The sequence below is a fragment of the Macaca nemestrina genome, chromosome 12, assembly GCF_043159975.1.
Source record: "Macaca nemestrina isolate mMacNem1 chromosome 12, mMacNem.hap1, whole genome shotgun sequence".
NCBI classification, from domain to species: Eukaryota; Metazoa; Chordata; class Mammalia; order Primates; family Cercopithecidae; genus Macaca; species Macaca nemestrina.
In genome coordinates, this window is record NC_092136.1 from 47,413,660 (window position 1) to 47,430,854 (window position 17,195).

Genomic DNA, 17,195 nt, shown 5'->3' on the forward strand with positions numbered 1-17,195 from the left:
TTAGCTTTCTAGAAATATGGATCTATAGTTACAGATCTGCTTTAATTCAAATACAGCAGTTAAAAGCATAATAATTTTTTTTTTCTGAGTTGAGGTAGATTGTCTTTTGTGCAAAATAAGAAACAAGTTATTTCTCCTCACAAATGTGTGACATTATTTCTCATTGTAAATTTACTGTATCTGTCTCTATTATGTGATCATACCCAGTCACAGAAGAGCAGAAAAGAGTCTCCATCAGCCAGAGTGGTAGTTGTTACTACCAGTGCTGGCTAGAGGAAGCATGGTGGGCAATTTGAGTGATGTGGCTGCTTACTTGAGTTTAAGTGAATATGTCTGGTTTAGCTCGCACGCAGTCATAAGGCTTCCCCAAACCTCTGAATGGCATCCTCCTCTGAATTCCTTTAGAGTACTTATTGCCTGAAACAGTCAAATGGGAAACTATGAGACTAGGAAAAAAATGACTTATTAAAAAAAACATGTATCAGAATTTGAAAGTTGGCTCTTAGAACCTGGTGAGTAGCCCTCACCCTTCTAATGATGTTATAATTATGGGAAACAGCTTTTGGAACTGTTATTTGGGATTTGCCTTCAGAGCCAGTTGAAAACTACTTGCCCAGCCTAGGCAACATAGCAAGACCCTGTCTCTACACACACAAAGACACACGCATCAGCCTATGTAATGTAGCAAGACCCTATCTACACACACATACACATAAACACACACACACACCAGCCTAGACAACATTGCAAGACACTGTCTCTACACACACACACACACACACACACACACACACACACACACACACGCACACACCCAGGCATTGCATCTAGGCAACGTAGCAAGACCCTGTCTCTCCACACATGCATGTGCGCATGTGTGCACACACCAGCATTGCAGCTAGGCAATGTAGGAAGACCCTGTTGCTGCACACACACACACACACACACACACACACACACACGGCCAGGAGTTCAAGGTTGCAGTGATCGCTACTGCACTCCAGCCTGGGCAACAGAATGAGACTCTGTTTCTAAAAAACTAAAAAAAGAAAACTACTTGGAAAAAAACCTACTTTACTTTAGATTCATACTTTTTTTTTTTTTTTTTTTTACCACAATAGTTTTAGATCATCACTCACTTCTTTCACAGACTTGATTTTAAATGACTTTTGGCTATGCCAAAAAGTCAAATATTTTGTTCTTCAGAGAATGAATATTTGCTATACTGATATCTTTAAAAATAGGTCAAATATTTTAAAATTAATTTCACTGAATTTAATTCTAAAAGATGGAGTAGGAATACTAGTTCTAGAAAAAACTGAGCAACTTGGCATTGATGGTAGCTAGGTATATTGCTTTGTGATGTGTGTAGATATGGACGGTCACTATATATAGCTCTAGACACTCATTATTTTAAAAGTAATAGTCACTGATGTATTAATTATATGTTCCTTTGTCTTATTTAAAACCTTTAATATGCTTTGCCTCCTAATTTGATTTTAAGGTTCTTAAAAGTAGAGATTGCATCTCTTGTTCTTTTATTTGTTTCTCCTACAATGCTTAACAAACATTGGGCCTTGAACATAATAGGTCCACACAGTAGGTAAGTGACTGATGATTTCTGAATGAGCATGTTCATAAATTGAATATTTCCATCTAAGAGATAAAGTTTGGAAAAGGGTATGCTTTATATTTCAGAATTGGCAAGTTCCAATCCTGTGTATATGGAGATGGAAGAAGGAGATCTACCAACAAGGTTAAAGTTACTAGATGACAAAGTTCCTTTTGATAGTCCGTTGTTAGTTGTTTATGCTACCCGGTAAGTTGTCCTATATATTGTTTTTATGAACTAAAGCACATGCTTTTTTTGTGTGTATTTTAGTCTCTAACGTGTTACTCATTTGCATATGAGGCAGCTTCTGTTAGTATATTTATTTTCATTTGTAGCAAGTAACCTAAATGTAACCAAGTTATAGCATTTCACTGAAATTAGAGACTAAAGTGTTTTGTTTTTAAATGCAGGTTGTATGAGAAGTTTGGGGAATCTGCTCTTCGATCCTTAATCAAGTTCTATCCATCCATTTTGCCCTCGGATATCATACAACTTTGTCATCATCATCCTGCTGAGTTTTTGGCCTATTTAGACAGTCTGGTGAAATCAAGGCCTGAAGATCAGCGGTGAGAAGGAGAAGATATTTGCAGACTCTCCTTTCTTTTGATAGGGCATTGTTTCTCTTTTATAAGCAGGTGTCACATTGTTGCTGTTAATTACCAAGGGGTTGAGGCACCTACTATGGAAGAGGAGGATTTGGACAGCCTTGTAACATTCTGCCACATGTCACAGCACACATCACAAATGTGCATGTACCACACTTCTTCCCTCCCTCTCAGAGATTCTCAGATCAGTGCAAAATTAATCCCTTGATTCAGGGCCTGGACTAAGAAGATAAGCTTCTTATTGTCTTTGCAGTGAGTAGATTCACTGCTACCTTTTTATTGACATAGATCTCAGTTCCAGCTCTTCTTTTTTTAGGCTGATGTCTGATTTTCTGTCTCCCCATGGTTGTAACACTCGTGACCTGTGCCCCTGGCTTATTAGACTAGCAGCTTCCTCCTTTCTTCTTTTGATTGGTTCACATTTGCCACAATGTTGCCCAAGCTGGATGCAGTGGCTATTCATGGGTGTGATCGTAGCATCCTACAGCCTCAAACTTACGGCCTCAGTGATCTTCCTACCTTGGCCACACTAGTTTTTATTTGTCTCTTTCTTTCTCTCCTTTTTTTTTTTTTTTCTTTTTTGGCCCTTTGACATTTTCCTTGTTATCTTGGAGCTTAGTCGCCAGCATTTCTAGACATTTTGTAGCAGAAGAGTCTTCGAGTTATTTCTTCTACTGTATTCGTCTCTTAATCAGGTTTTCTTCACACTCCCCACATTTTATGTTTCCTTTCTTAGTGTGAAGATTGGTGACTTTTTCTCCAACTTTCTCTTAGGTCATCTTTTCTTGAGTCCCTTCTGCAACCAGAGTCTTTAAGGTTGGATTGGCTGCTTTTGGCAGTGTCCCTTGATGCTCCACCAAGCACCAGCACAATGGATGATGAAGGTTATCCCAGGTACAGAAGAAGTCCTCTTTCTTTCTTTCTTTTTTTTTTGAGACAGGATCTCACTCTGTCGCCTAGGCTGGAATGTGGTGCTAAGATCATGGCTTCCTGCAGCCTTGATCTCCTAGGCTCGGGTGATTCAACCCTCTCACCTTAGCTTCCTGAGTAGCTGGGAATACAGGAGCACACCACTCTGCCCGGCTAATTTTTTGTACAGATGAGATTTCGCCATATGGCCCAGGCCGATCTCGATCTCCTGGGCTCAAGCGATCTACCTGCCTTGGCCTCCCAAAGTACTGGATTACAGGTGTGAGCCACTGCACCTGGCTAGGAGTCTTATTTCTAAGGATTAAGCTCCAGTGTTCCTTTGGAATGGAACTGGTTTATTCACATATGGCATTCTGGGCTCACTTTAGGAATAGCTATGGAAGAGACTGACCCAAGTCATGGTAGTAATGAGATGAAGTATATTTCTTAGTGGTCCTGAAATTATTTGGGGTCACCCTATAAGAATCTGATGATTCCTTTTAGAAAAATGCAGTCTTGCAAAATTGTGCACAACTGACCCCCTGCAGGTTTTTCATGGGCCCACATTAAGAGACCTTGATGATAGCCTGTGAGAGGGTAAAACTGGGTTGGGGGGTTAGAGAGATAGGTATGTAAGTGTTTTCTTCCTAAACATTTGTCAAGGAATTTCTAGACATAACCTGACCTGATTTAGGACTTTAAAAATAAAATAAAATTCAGGCAAGCTACACACGGCTACTTGTGTCAGAACTGTTCCTTGTGTTTTCCCCCAGGAGAAACTTCTTAAAAGACCCCCAAATGCCAGTCTTACATTCCTAGCAAAAAGTCTAGAAGGATATGCAGTTGTTATCTGTGAGTGATGGAATGATAGAATTAAAAGAAGAAAAAATAATTTATTTCTTTTGCTTTTGATTACCTAAAGTATCAAAAAAGAATTTCTTTTGCTTTTGATTACCTGAAGTATCTAATCTTTAAAAATAAACAGGTTATAGGAAAAATATCTGTTTTTAATTTTTCAAAAGCCAAATAGCAATGTTTTTAAAATGTAGTAATAGAATGCAGTTAAACTCTATTCTTACCTATTAGGTGATTAGTAAGCATTTTCTAGAGTTTATTTCCTATCTGATTTACTCATTCTTTTTCATTTCATAGGCCTCATTCACACTTACTTTCCTGGGGTTACAGTCAGCTGATCCTTCATCTAATTAAGCTTCCTGCAGATTTTATAACGAAAGAGAAAATGACAGACATCTGCAGGTCTTGTGGGTAAGTGAGAATTTTCTTAGAAACTGAAGTTAAGATTAGAAACATTTCAGTTAACAACCTTATAGTTAAGGGTCTGAATTAATACACATTATTATTTGGGGAGTCTCTTTGCTATTTAAAAGCACCTTTTTGTTTTAAGTGATAGTAAATTAAACGTGTTTTTTCCGTTTAAATTTCGTGCTCTTCTTTTTTTGTATAGCCTTTTGCTAATTCCCCTCCACTCCCTCTGCTTAGTTGCCAGCCCCAGTTCTCAGGCATGTAGATAGTATTTCATTAAGCACCAGATTGTGTGATACCAATTATAATTGATACAGGCTTTTATAATTAATATAGTAAGAGAGAGATCAAAATGGGCTCAATAGAATCGCTGGTGAAGGACTCAGGGAGGAGGTGAGATTTTGAAGATAAAACCTCAAACCTGGGTAGGATTTGTATTTATAAAGGAGCCAGGAGAGGGTGAGTTAGGTGAGAGAGAGCAAGGGCGTGGAAAACTGACATTGCTTATTATCCACATCACACTTCAGTCACTTATTTATTGCCTGGTGATGCTGCCTTATGGCTCCACCTGGATTATAAACTTTTGGAGATAGCGACTTGTGTCTTTCTTTTCCCTCATAATGTCTATATCTAATTTGTGTAGTGGTAGGCACTTGATACATATTTGTTCATTGATAATAAGGGCTGAGTCTGGCCAGGTGGTGGGTGACAAGATAATGCAGGACCTTGAAAGCTGGCAGAAGTATTTGGTTATCAGTAGAGACCCTTTTAGACTAAACTTTTTGGTGCAAAAATTGCATAATGAAAGTAGAGCTTTCTAGAGATCATTTCTGATGTCATACATGAGAAGGCTGGAGACAGAAGGCCAGCTAGGAAGCTGTTGGAGTAATTTAGATATGAGTGGATTGGTGATTAGTGGGGCAGCAAAAGGAACACATCCACTGGGCATTTCAAAGGAAAATGCGGTGGGACATGCTGATACTGGATATAGCAAATGAAGGAGGGGGAAGAGTCAAGGAAGACTTCCAAGGTTTGAATGTTTGGAGAAGAAACATGCTAGGTTTGTGTTGAATTTTAAAGTTTGTAAAGTGAATAAATTTTAAATGCCTTGTAATTGGAGCTTGGCCTCAAATGTCAGCATTTGTTGCTAGTTTTTTTGGTTTTTTTCCATAGATCAGGGTCATCTAATATAACTTTCTATCATAGTGGAGATATTCTACTGAACTGTCCAATGGTGGCCACTAGCCACGTGTAGCCATTGACTACTTGAAATGTGAATATGTTAACTGAAGAGCTGACCTTCAGATGTTATTTACTTTTGATTAATTTAAATTGAAATAGCCACATGTGACTGTGTCTGCTGTTTTGGACAGCACAGCTCCAGATAAATTTATGGTCTTTTATTCCTTTCTTCAACTTTGGTCTCTTTAAAGTTTCTGGCCTGGATATCTAACTCTCTGTTTGGAGCTGGAGAGAAGAAGAGAGGCCTTCACCAATATTGTGTACCTGAATGATATGAGCCTGATGGAAGGGGACAATGGTATGTCAGTCCTAACTGGTTACTCTTGGTTGTCAATTTTTAGAAGTTACTCCAGACTTCTCAACAAAAAAAATTTGGTGAACCTTTCAATGATCATAATTTAATATATAATTTTACTTGTCACATTTGTGGAGTTTTTTGTGTTTGTTGTTTGTTTTTTGTTTTTTACCTATAGCCCTTGATATGTTACGAAATCACAATTAAGAATAAACTACAGGCAACTTTTCTATTTCATGAGTGCCTACTATGTGTTAGGCACTATACTATGTGCTTTCCATATGTTGTTTTAAATGAGATAAACTCTGGGGATAGTTACTATTATTTCCACTTTCCAGATAACTGAGGTACAGAAGGGATAGTTAATTGGCCCAAAATCACACAGCTACTAACAGTAAATGCTGGAGCTGGGGTTCAGACCAAGGACTTCCTCCAAAATGTGTGCCTAGGCTTTTCTTTTTTTTTTTTTTTTTAATTTCCCATTAATTAAAGATGATTCTGGCCAGACATGGTGGCTCACGCCTGTAATTCCAGCACTTTCAGAGGCCGAGGTGGGTGGATCACCTGAGGTCAGGAGTTTGAGACAAGCCTGGCCAACATGGTGAAACCCCGTCTCTACTAAAAATACAAAAATTAACTGGGCATGGTGGCTTATGCTTGTGATCCCAGCTACTTGAGAGGCTGAGGAGGAGAATTGCTTGAACCTGGGAGACGGAGGTTGCCGTGAGCTGAGATCGCACCACTGCACTCCAGCCTGGGCAACAGAGTGCCCCCCCCAAAAAAAATGGTGATTAGTAGGGCAGCAAAAGGAGCACATCCAGTGGGCATTTCAAAGGAAAATGCGGTGGGACATGCTGATACTGGATATAGCAAATGAAGGAGGGGGAATAGTCAAGGAAGACTTCCAAGGTTTGAATATTTGGAGAAGAAACATGCTAGGTTTGTGTTGAATTTTAAAGTTGGTCTCAAAAAAAAAAAAAAGGAAAAGAAAAATTCATTGAATTCATCAAGTTCTTTCCTGTGTCACATTGTCTTCCATGTTTCCTTTATCAGAAGTGTAGGCCTCTTTATTTCTGATGGCCTCCACTCCAAGTTTTCACATTATGTGGGCCCCATGCATATGTCCTCTAAGCTTATCTGATCTTTTAGCTTTCTGCTTCAATGTCACTTCCTCATAGAGCCCTTATCAGCCATTCTCTCTGATGCTTCCTTGTTCTTTTTTTTCATAGTGCTTAGCATACTTTATAAGTATATATTTACTTATGTGTTTAAGTTTTGTTTCCTATACTATACTGTAAGCTCCACAAGAGTACAGGGATTGTGTCTCTTTTGTTCATCATTACATATCCAGTGCCTAGCATAGGATATGCCCTGGGTAATTACTGAGTGGTTGAAAGAATTCTGAAGCTGCCCGGGTATGGTAGCTCATGCCTATAATCCCAGCACTTTGGGAGGCTGAGGTGGGAGGATTGCTTGAGCTCAGGAGTTCAAGACCAGCCTGGGCAACATGGTAGTGAGACCCTGTCTCTCTTTTAAAAAAAAAAAAAATCAAAGTTAATTTTGTGACTTCTCTTTCTCATGAACAATTTATACAACAAATTTTCAGAAAATAACTTGTGTTAGGGTGATGAGATTATGTTCTTGAATATTTTTATGTTTTGGCATTAAACATTTTCACAGTTTTGACCATCTCTTGTATCCAGTCAGTGTGCTAAGAGTGGTCAAACTGACATTTCCCTGTGTGTGTTTAGGTTGGATCCCAGAGACTGTGGAGGAATGGAAGCTTCTCCTTCATCTCATACAGAACAAGAGCACGAGGCCAGCCCCCCAGGAGTCACTAAATGGGAGCCTCAGTGATGGGCCTTCCCCCATCAACGTGGAGAATGTGGCACTTCTGTTAGCTAAGGCCATGGGCCCAGATCGGGCTTGGTCACTGCTACAGGAATGTGGTCTGGCCCCTGAGTTGTCAGAGAAGTTTACCAGAACCTGCGATGTCCTGAGGATTGCCGAGAAAAGGCAGAGGTAATACCAGTTTGTCCTACCCTCTGCATGGTACTTGGAGAAGGTAGAATGCCAGACATTCAGAGGTAGATGTGGAGATCAGTTAGTCCCGACCCATCACTAACATGAGGAGACTGAGACTGAACTGGTAATTAAGGGAAGAGGCTAAAGTAATATTTCATTCACAGTCATGACCAAGATGCTGTTCAGATTAACCAGAATAATCTGATGTGTCCTTGATTCTTTAAAAATATTACTGGTACCAGGCTGGTTGTGGTGGCTCACGCCTGTAATCGCAGCGCTTTGTGAGGCTGCGGTGGGCGGATCACGAGGTCAAGAGATTGAGACCATCCTGGCCAACATGGTGAAACCCCATCTCTGCTAAAAAAAAAAAAAAATACAAAAATTAGCTGGGCGTGTTGGTGCGTGTCTGTAGTCCCAGCTACTTGGGAGGCTGAGGCAGGAGAATTGCTTGAACTCGGGAGGTGGAGGTTGCAGTGAGCCGAGAATGTGCCACTGCACTCTAGCCTGGTGACAGAGCGAGATTCCATCTCAAAAAAAAAAAAAAAAAAAATTACTGGTACCTGGCTGGGTACAGTGGCTTATGCCTATAATCCCAGCACTTTGGGAGGCTGAGGCAGGTGGATAACCTGAGGTCAGGAGTTCGAGACCAGCCTGACCAACATAGTGAAACCCTGTCTCCATTTAAAAAAAAATTCAAAAAAATTAACTGGACGTGGTGGCGGACACCTGTAAATCCCAGCTACTCGGGAAGCTGAGGCAGGAGAATTGCTTAACTCAGCAGGCGGAGATTGCAGTGAGCCAAGATCATGCCATTGCACTCCAGCCTGGGCAACGAGAATGAAACTCTGAAAAAAAAAAAAATTACCAGGTACCTAATGTCTCAGTCTTTGTGTGTGTGTGTGTGTGTGTGTGTGTGTGTGGTATAATACGCATAAAATTTATCATCTTAACAATTTAAAAATGTTCAGCTCAGTGGTATTAAGTATACTCACATTGTTTTGCATCCAGTCTCTAGAACTTTTTCATTTTGCAAAACTGAAACTCTACACCCATTAAACAGCAACTTACTTCCTCTACCTAGCCCCTGGCAACCACAGTTCTACTTTCTGTTTTTATTAATTTTACTATTCTAAATACCTCATCTCAGTGGAATTAATACATTTGTCCTTTTGTGACTGGCCTATTTCACTGAGTATATCATCCTAAAGGTTTATCCATGTTGTAGCATGTGTCAGAATTTCCTTTCTACTTAAGGCTGAATAATATTCTGTTGTATATATATGCCATCTTTTGTTTATCCATTCATCTGTTGACAGACACTTGAATTGCTTCTGCTTCCTGGGTATTGTGAATAACACCACTATGAATATGAGTATACAAATATGTCTTCCAGACACTGCTTTCAGTTCTTTTGGGTATATACCTGAAAGTGGAATTCTGGAATCATATGATAATTCTATTTTTAATGTTTTGAGGAACCACCATACTGTTCTGTAGAGACTGCACCATTTTACTTTCCTGTTGGCAGTGCACGAGGGTTCCAGTTTCTCCATGTGCTAGCCCTACACTTGTCATTTTCTGTTGTTGTTTTTTGTTAAATAGTAGCTATCCCCGTGGGTGTCAGGTACTACCTCATTGTGGTTTTGATTTGCATTTTTCTAGTGATTAGAGATGTTGAACATCTTTTCATATGCTTATTGACCATTTATATAATTGTCTTTGGAGAAATACTTATTCAAGTCCTTTGCCCATTTTGAATCTGGTTGGGTGTTTTTGTTGTTGTTGCTGTAAGAGTTCTCCGATATTCTGGACATTAATCCCTTGTCAGATATATGATTTGCAAGTATTTTCTTCCATTCTGTAGGTTGCCTTTTCACTCTGTGGATTGTGTCTTTTGATGCACAGAGTCAGTCAACTTTTTGAATCCTCTGAAACTCTGTAGTTTTTAAGTTTTCTGTGAAGAATGAACCATGGCAACTAAATTTGCTTGTTTCTTTTATTTGGGATTTCAGGGCCCTGATACAAAGCATGCTTGAAAAATGTGATCGGTTTCTCTGGTCCCAGCAGGCCTAGTGGGAGAAGATTCAGCAGGATGTTATGACATTTTGAGAAAAGCTAAATCATGTTCCTGAACCTTCTGAATGCATTTGTTATTGAAGGAAAGACACCACCCCCAAATCCTGCCATCTTATTGGAGCCACTTTTGTCAGTGTCTGTACCCTTGGCATTGGCGTCTGTGACTCTTTATCTATGACCTCAGTGTTTCTTAACCAAAGTTGTACTCAGCATTTCTTAACCAAAGTTGAATTTTGAAAAGAGTCAGTCCTTGTTTGCTAGAATTAGAATGTTAATGTCCTAGTATTATTCCGAACTACAGTATCAATTGCTTGTTGCTAGTGGATTAGAGAGATTCTTTTCTTACTGTGGCTTCCATGTTGGGAGCAGAAGCTTTTCATCCTGGTCACATGAAGACAGATAGTATTATTGCCTGGAGTTGAATTATTTTTATATCTTGTCTGACACAGTATGGAAATTACTGAAATAAGACCTTGTATAATGGAATTAACAAACCCAAAATAAGTAGAACACTGAAGATTTGAATTTGATATTTAAGTAAAATGGGACTGGGTGCAGTGGCTCAGGCCTGTAATCCCAGCCCTTTGGAAGGTAAAGATGGGAGGATCACTTGAGGCCAGGAGTTCAAGACCAGCCTGGGCAACATAGTGAGAACTCATCTCTACAAAAAATAAAAAAATTAGCTGGGCCTAGTGCTTGCGGCCAGGAGGTCCAGGCTGCAATGAGATATGTTTGTGCCATTGCACTCCAGTCTAGGTGACAGAGAAAGACCCTGTCTGAAAAATAAATTAAATAAAATGTCTTCATATATAAATTAAGCTAATTTAAAATGTTTTTCCCTGTGTTTATTTAATATTTTCTAATCTGAACCTATATACAGCTGACTGATTCATTCTTAGAAATGTGTTATCTATAATCTTTCCTAAACAGAGTAGCCCACAAGAATCATGCACTTTTAAAAATTATTTCTAAGAAGCCATAACAAAGCTGTGTACTAATAAAGACTGCAGCAAGCACTTGTATTATTTAAATTATGTAAGTAGATTGTCATTTGTCAGGCTCCTGTACATTTACATAGCATGTTATATTAATAATAAATGTAAAGTATGACTAAAGTTTTCATTTGAACAGAACGTAGGCAGAAGGTTTATTGTGAGCATTTTTGCTGAAAGATGTGGAGTAAGTAAAGTGTTGGATGCACTGAACAATTCAACTCTTTTTTTCATTTGTAACACAACCAGAGAATATGGACACAAATCACTGTTAAACTTACACATTACTCCTAGATATGATGTAACCATATGGATTAAAGAGATTGTCAGGGAAAGGAGAATTCTTAGAATTCTGGGAAGTAGTCTACGGCCATACCACCCTGAACGCGCCCAATCTGGTCTGATCTCGGAAGCTAAGCAGGTCGGGCCTGGTTAGTACTTGGATGGGAGAATTCTGGGAAGTATGGAAAACCTTCCCACTAGCATAATTTGCCTTTTGGCTCTATTGGATTATGTTGAAATGTGCGTCTATACTGAGATAAGGGTGACAGCCCCTGTCCACGGTCAGCACAGTGACTACAAGAAGGCCCAGAGGAAGTCCCATGGCAAGCAGACAGCGTGAACTGGCACAATTGTGCAATCATTTCCTCACAGACTTTCTCAAGGCACAGCAATTCTCATTTGATAAAGGGTATGGAGAGAAATTTCTAGTATAACAAACAAAACCAAATCTTGTCACTTGAATTTATTTTCCAAGGCAAACAAACAAAAATCACCTTCATGATATTTTGGGCTAGATGAAAAAAAAAAAAATCTTCAGTTAAACATTTAAACTTGCAGTCTATTTGGGTATTAGTTTTTAAATAGAACTTGTGTCTTTCTTTCACTTGCCTGAAAGTTCCAGGCAGATTGTGATTCATGGTTACCTCCCTTTCGCTTTTGTTTCCAGATCTGACCACTGTTTTACAGGGCAGCGTAGTGGCTGAGAGCTTGTGTTCTGAGGCTGACTGCCTTGGTTTGAATATCTGTGCTCTCTTTTGCTTCATGACCTTGGGAAGTTCCTTTGTTTCTCTAAGTTTTAGTGTTCTCATCTGTAAAATTGGGATGATAGTAGCTCTGATTCAGGGTATTTTGAGGATTAGATGAGATAATGAATAGCACAAAGAAAGAGTGAGGTGTTAGAGCTCCTCTTTAGTGAGAATTAAAGGAGATGGAAATATAGGGTACAGTGCCTGTGACATAGCATATAGGTAATAATGTTAGCTCTTGTTAGAAAGGTTTGAGATGTCGTCGTTGGACCTGGTAGTTTTCAGACCCATAGACATTGGATTTACATGAGCCAGAGACAGTGGGAAGATGAAAATTGAAATTAATAATTTCCTTGCATGTGTTAAATTTGTGACTCCCCTGGTCAAGGCTCAAAACCTTGTAGTCGTCATCCTTGCCTCTTCCTCCTCCTCTATGCTCACTTCTAATTACTAGGTACATCCTCTCAATTCTGCCTTGCTGGTGTTTTTTTCCATTAGTCATTTTTTTCCCATTGTCTCTTGCCACCAGCCCATGTTCTCATTACTTCTTGCCTAGACTATTGCCACAGTCTTTTTTTTTTTTTTTTCTTTTTTGGAGATGGAGTTTCACTCTTGTTACCCAGGCTGGAGTGCAATGGCGTCATCTCGGCTCACAGCAACCTCCGCCTCCTGGGTTCAAGCAATTCTCCTGCCTCAGCCTCTCGAGTAGCTGCGATTATAGGCATGTGCCACCACACCCAGCTAATTTATAATTATTATTTAAATTAATTATATATTAGCTGGGATTTCTCCATGTTGGTCAGACTGGTCTGGAACTCCCGACCTCAGGTGATCCGCTTCCCTTGGCCTCCTAAAGTGCTTGGATTACAGGTGTGAGACACTGCGCCTGGCCCATTACAGCAGTCTTAAGTGACCTTCCTCTCTTCACCTCTAACCACTGACATCCCATTACTGCTACCAGTTCATCTCAGCACAATAAATGTAAACAATCTTAGATGTCACCCAGTCAGGTGGTTCACAAACCTGGCTACATATCAGAATCACCACAGGAGCTTGTTAAAAATACAATGGCTGGCCAGGCACGGTGGCTCACACTAGTACTCCCAGCACTTTGGGAGGCCAAGGCAGCAGATCATCTGAGGTCAGGAGTTCAAGACCAGCCTGACCGACATAGTGAAACCCCGTCTCTACTAAAAATAAAAAAAAAATAAAAAAAAAAATTAACTGGGCATGGTGGTGGGTGCCTGTAGTCCCAGCTACTTGGGAGGATGAAGCAGGAGAATCACTTGAACCCGGGAGGTGGAGGTTGCAGTGAGCTGAGATTGCACCACTGCTCTCCAGCCTGGGCCACACAGCGAGACTCTGTTAAAAAAAAAAAAAAAAAAATTAGCTGGGCATGCTGGCACACACCTGTAGTCCCAGCTACTCAGGAGGCTGAGACATGAGAATCGCTTGAACCCGGGAGGCAGAGGTTGCAGTGGGCTGAAATTGCACCACTGCAGTCCAGCCTGGGTGACAGAGTGAGAGTCCGTCTCAAAAAAACAAAACAAAACAATTGGTAGAGACCCTGCCCCAAACCTGAAATCTATAGATCAAGGGACTAATTTATTTTTATTTTTATTTTATTTTTGAGATGGAGGCTCACTCTGTCACCCAGGCTGGAATGCAATGATGTGATCTCAGCTCACTGCAACCTCCTGGTTTCAAGTGATTCTCCTGCCTCTCAGCCTACCGAGTAGCTGGGATTGCAGGTGTTCGCCACCATGCCTGACTAATGTTTGTATTTTTAGTAGAGATGGGGTTTCACTGTGTTGGCCAGGCTGATCTCGAACTCCTGACCTCAACTGATCTGCCCACCTGGGCCTCCCAAAGTGCTGTGATTACAGGCATGAGCCACTGTGCCCAGCCTCAATGGACTAATTTAACCTCCCTCAACTTGCCCGCCTCCCCCACACTGTTCGGAGATTTAGATATTGAGTCATCCTTGTGTGTAGATGCACCACAGCCCCTGAGAAAGAGTGTTTATCTTGCTCTCATGGGAAGTTACTTGCAGATGCGCTGCCAGAATCTTTGTCTTCTTGGGGCCCAGTCATGCCACTTCCCAGTGAGAAACTTTCAGCGCCTCCCCTCTGTTTTCAGAGTACAGCCCACGCCCTTGGGCTTGGCATTTAAGGCCCTCTGTGATCTATTTTCAAACTTTTTCTCAGTTTCAGAGCCCAAGTTTATCCCTTGTCCTGGGTCCTCCATTCCTTGCGTACGTTCTGCACTTTGCACTTTTTGCGTATGTTCCTGTTCAACCCTGGCGTGGCTTTTCACCCATTGCCCACCTGCTGAAATGTCCTCAGGATTCTGTCCGCCTCACACGGATGCGAGGGCCATATAATTGTCAGAACCCCAAGCTTATGAGGGCCCCCCACTTGGTTTAATGTTCTGCTCTCACTCTTTTGAAATTTTTAATAATTGATGGACAAGGGTCCCCACATTTTTTTTCCATTTTGGCTTCTCAACAAGTTCCCACATTTTTATTTTGCAGTAGTTCCTACAAATTAGGTAGGAGCTCCTGACTGCCACAGTAGATCTAGGGTAGTGCCTGAGACTGTCCATTTCTGGCAAGATCCCAGGCAATGCTGATGCCTCTGGTCCTTGGATCACACTTTGAGTAGCAAGGGTCAGTCTAAAGTATGGTAGAGCCAACAACTTGGAAGGAACCTGAAAGTACGGAGCGGAAGTCCCTGGCGGCTGAAATACTCATCACAAACTGTTAAGTGTGACGTAAGTTTGTATATTCCTTAACATTCTGTATTTTGGAGTATCTTTGTTAAAGCAAGTTAGCCTTACCCTACTAATGGAAGTGAAGGAGAGCAGGTCTCACCGGTCTGTCTGTCCTTTTCTAATTTTGGAAAAAGCCTATGAGGCGCGCAGTGGGAACTTGGCTCTGAGTGGGTCCAACACAAGCTCATGCTCTCTGGTTCGCTTCCTCCAGGGCTGGTGGGGACTGACTGGAATGGCCTTTCTGATCTCAGGGGTTGGAGACTGATTTTGAAAGAAGTCCTCTTAGGCTTCTAGCCCAGACTGTGCAGTGCAGCCCAGCTTACCGGAGTTCTGCTTTGAAGTTTGGGGCCAAACCCCAACCAGCAGTAGAGTACTGGTCATTGTCCTCAGAACTTATCTCCATTGGGGACCTTGTGGGTTTGATTGGGCATAAGATTCATGTATTCCTTGTATCCTCTAACCATAAAGGCCATCATATTACCCTCATTTTACCCCAACCTCTAACAAAGTACCTATGTTGTAAGAGAACAAAAAAAAAGTTATTTCAAGCAAAAGATTATGTAGTGTGTTACAATCTTGTTGCTAGGAAAGTCACCATGTCCCTAAACCTATTAAAGCCCCATAGCATCCCTAAATTCCTTCAGTGTCTTACGGAGCACTGTGCTCTGGATCATGTTCCCCCTGGGAGTGGCCTCTGTGTGGGACCACAAGGGTTATGGCAGGTTTCATTAGTCCATGGTGGTTTACATTTCTCTGTCTGTCCCAGTAGCCCTGCCTCTTTCCCCATCTTGGCTGCCCAGTATAGTTTCTTCTTGTCTCTTTTATTTTCAGTCTTAAGATCCAATCCATTCCTTTGTTCCTGAGTGAACTTGCTGTGTCCAGACCTTACTTTCAAAAAGCAAAGCTTTGCACTGTGTATCAGATGCAGCCTGTCAACTACTTCGGACCTGCTGGCCCCCTCCCCTTTCTCCAGCCACTGCTACAGCCATGAGTTCTACCACAGGCTTTGATTCATTTCATGCAGGTACAACCTGGTAGCACCTTGCTTTGGGTCTGCTCCGTGGACCTTCTACTTCCTACTCCAGGTGAACCCACTGGACACTCATGTGTGCATAGCCAAGAAATGCAGAAAAGTTAACAATGGTGGGGCCACCTTTGACCAAAGGGAGATGGAAGCCAATTGCTAGATGCCTTTCATTTTGGACTCCTAATGGAGAGCACTGAGACACTTTTTACACGTTCCTCTGAAGGTCCCATTGGCATCATTATGTAGCTCTTCTGCATGGCCAGCTGTATAATGTGTCCCTGTATTGGCTTTGCTCCTCCCTGTTTTACTCCACTGTCTCACTCCTGCTCCCCAGGTTCATTCCCCAAATAAAATACCTGCACGCAAGACTTTGTTTCCGCTTTCTTTTCGGGAGAACCCTTGCTAAGAATTGTGGAAAGGTGGCAGAGGTGGGAAGCGGGTGCAGTGGGGAGAGTCTGCTATTCTTTGAGGTTTTGTCACCTAGACTTAGTCTGTTATCTAAGTTGAGGGTGTATTAGATAAGAAACAGTAGTTACGGCTGGATGCGGTGGCTGAAGCCTGTAATCCCAGCACTTTGGGAGGCTGAGACGGGTGGATCACGAGGTCAGGAGATCGAGACCATCCTGGCTAACACGGTGAAACCCCATCTCTACTAAAAAAAATACAAAAAACTAGCCGGGTGAGGTGGCGGGCGCCTGTAGTCCCAGCTACTCAGGAGGCTGAGGCAGGAGAATGGCATAAACCCGGGAGGCGGAGCTTGCAGTGAGCTGAGATCCGGCCACTGCACTCCAGCCCAGGCGACAGAGCGAGACTCTGTCTCAAAAAAAAAAAAAAAAAAAAGAAACAGTAGTTACCCAGCCATCATGGCAGGCTGGGTCTTCTCTCTCCCCACACGACCTGCTTCCTTTTCCTCCCACTCTGATGTCCTCCCCATCTGTTCAGCAGAGCTCCCTGACCCTATCTCCAGATGCAGCATGGCTTATGGCTTGGTATAGGAACTACTGAAGGATCCTCAACCTCTAGTTTCTAGGCAAGCCTCCAACTGCACTCTGGGGTACTAGGGAGAGTGGCACATCCACACTTATTCAATAGTGAGAGACCCAAAGGCATTGCTTCTAATCAAGGAACTAATTTTACAAAAAATGAAGTATGATGGGGTCCCATGCTTATGGAATTCACTGCTCTTACCATGTTCCCTATCTTCCTGAAGAAGAGAGGAGGTCTCCACTGCTGAACCTCTTGGCCTTGTTCAGTGTATCGCAGGTTCTGGAGTCAGACAAACCAGCCTGTAGTCCTGGCTCTGCACCTGTTACATGTGTGACCTTGGAGAAGGTCCTGAGCACATACCT

The 17,195-nt window shown here is 41.6% G+C and overlaps 1 protein-coding gene across 14 annotated transcripts in view; it reads left to right on the forward strand.

Moving 5' to 3' along the window:
* LOC105486977 (HPS5 biogenesis of lysosomal organelles complex 2 subunit 2) overlaps positions 1–17,195 on the forward strand; it is a 73,942-nt gene that overhangs the window by 35,140 nt on the left and 21,607 nt on the right. For 6 of the 14 annotated variants that reach the window (XM_071074997.1, XM_011750199.3, XM_071074992.1 and 3 more), the window contains 7 exons: positions 1,699–1,819; positions 2,023–2,178; positions 2,992–3,111; positions 4,279–4,392; positions 5,823–5,929; positions 7,678–7,948; positions 9,964–11,307. In XM_071074997.1, coding sequence (XP_070931098.1) covers positions 1,699–1,819; positions 2,023–2,178; positions 2,992–3,111; positions 4,279–4,392; positions 5,823–5,929; positions 7,678–7,948; positions 9,964–10,024 — 950 coding nt within the window. In that variant the 3' untranslated portion in view covers positions 10,025–11,307. The other 8 variants (XM_071074990.1, XM_071074988.1, XM_071074987.1 and 5 more) reach the window with 4 other exon arrangements.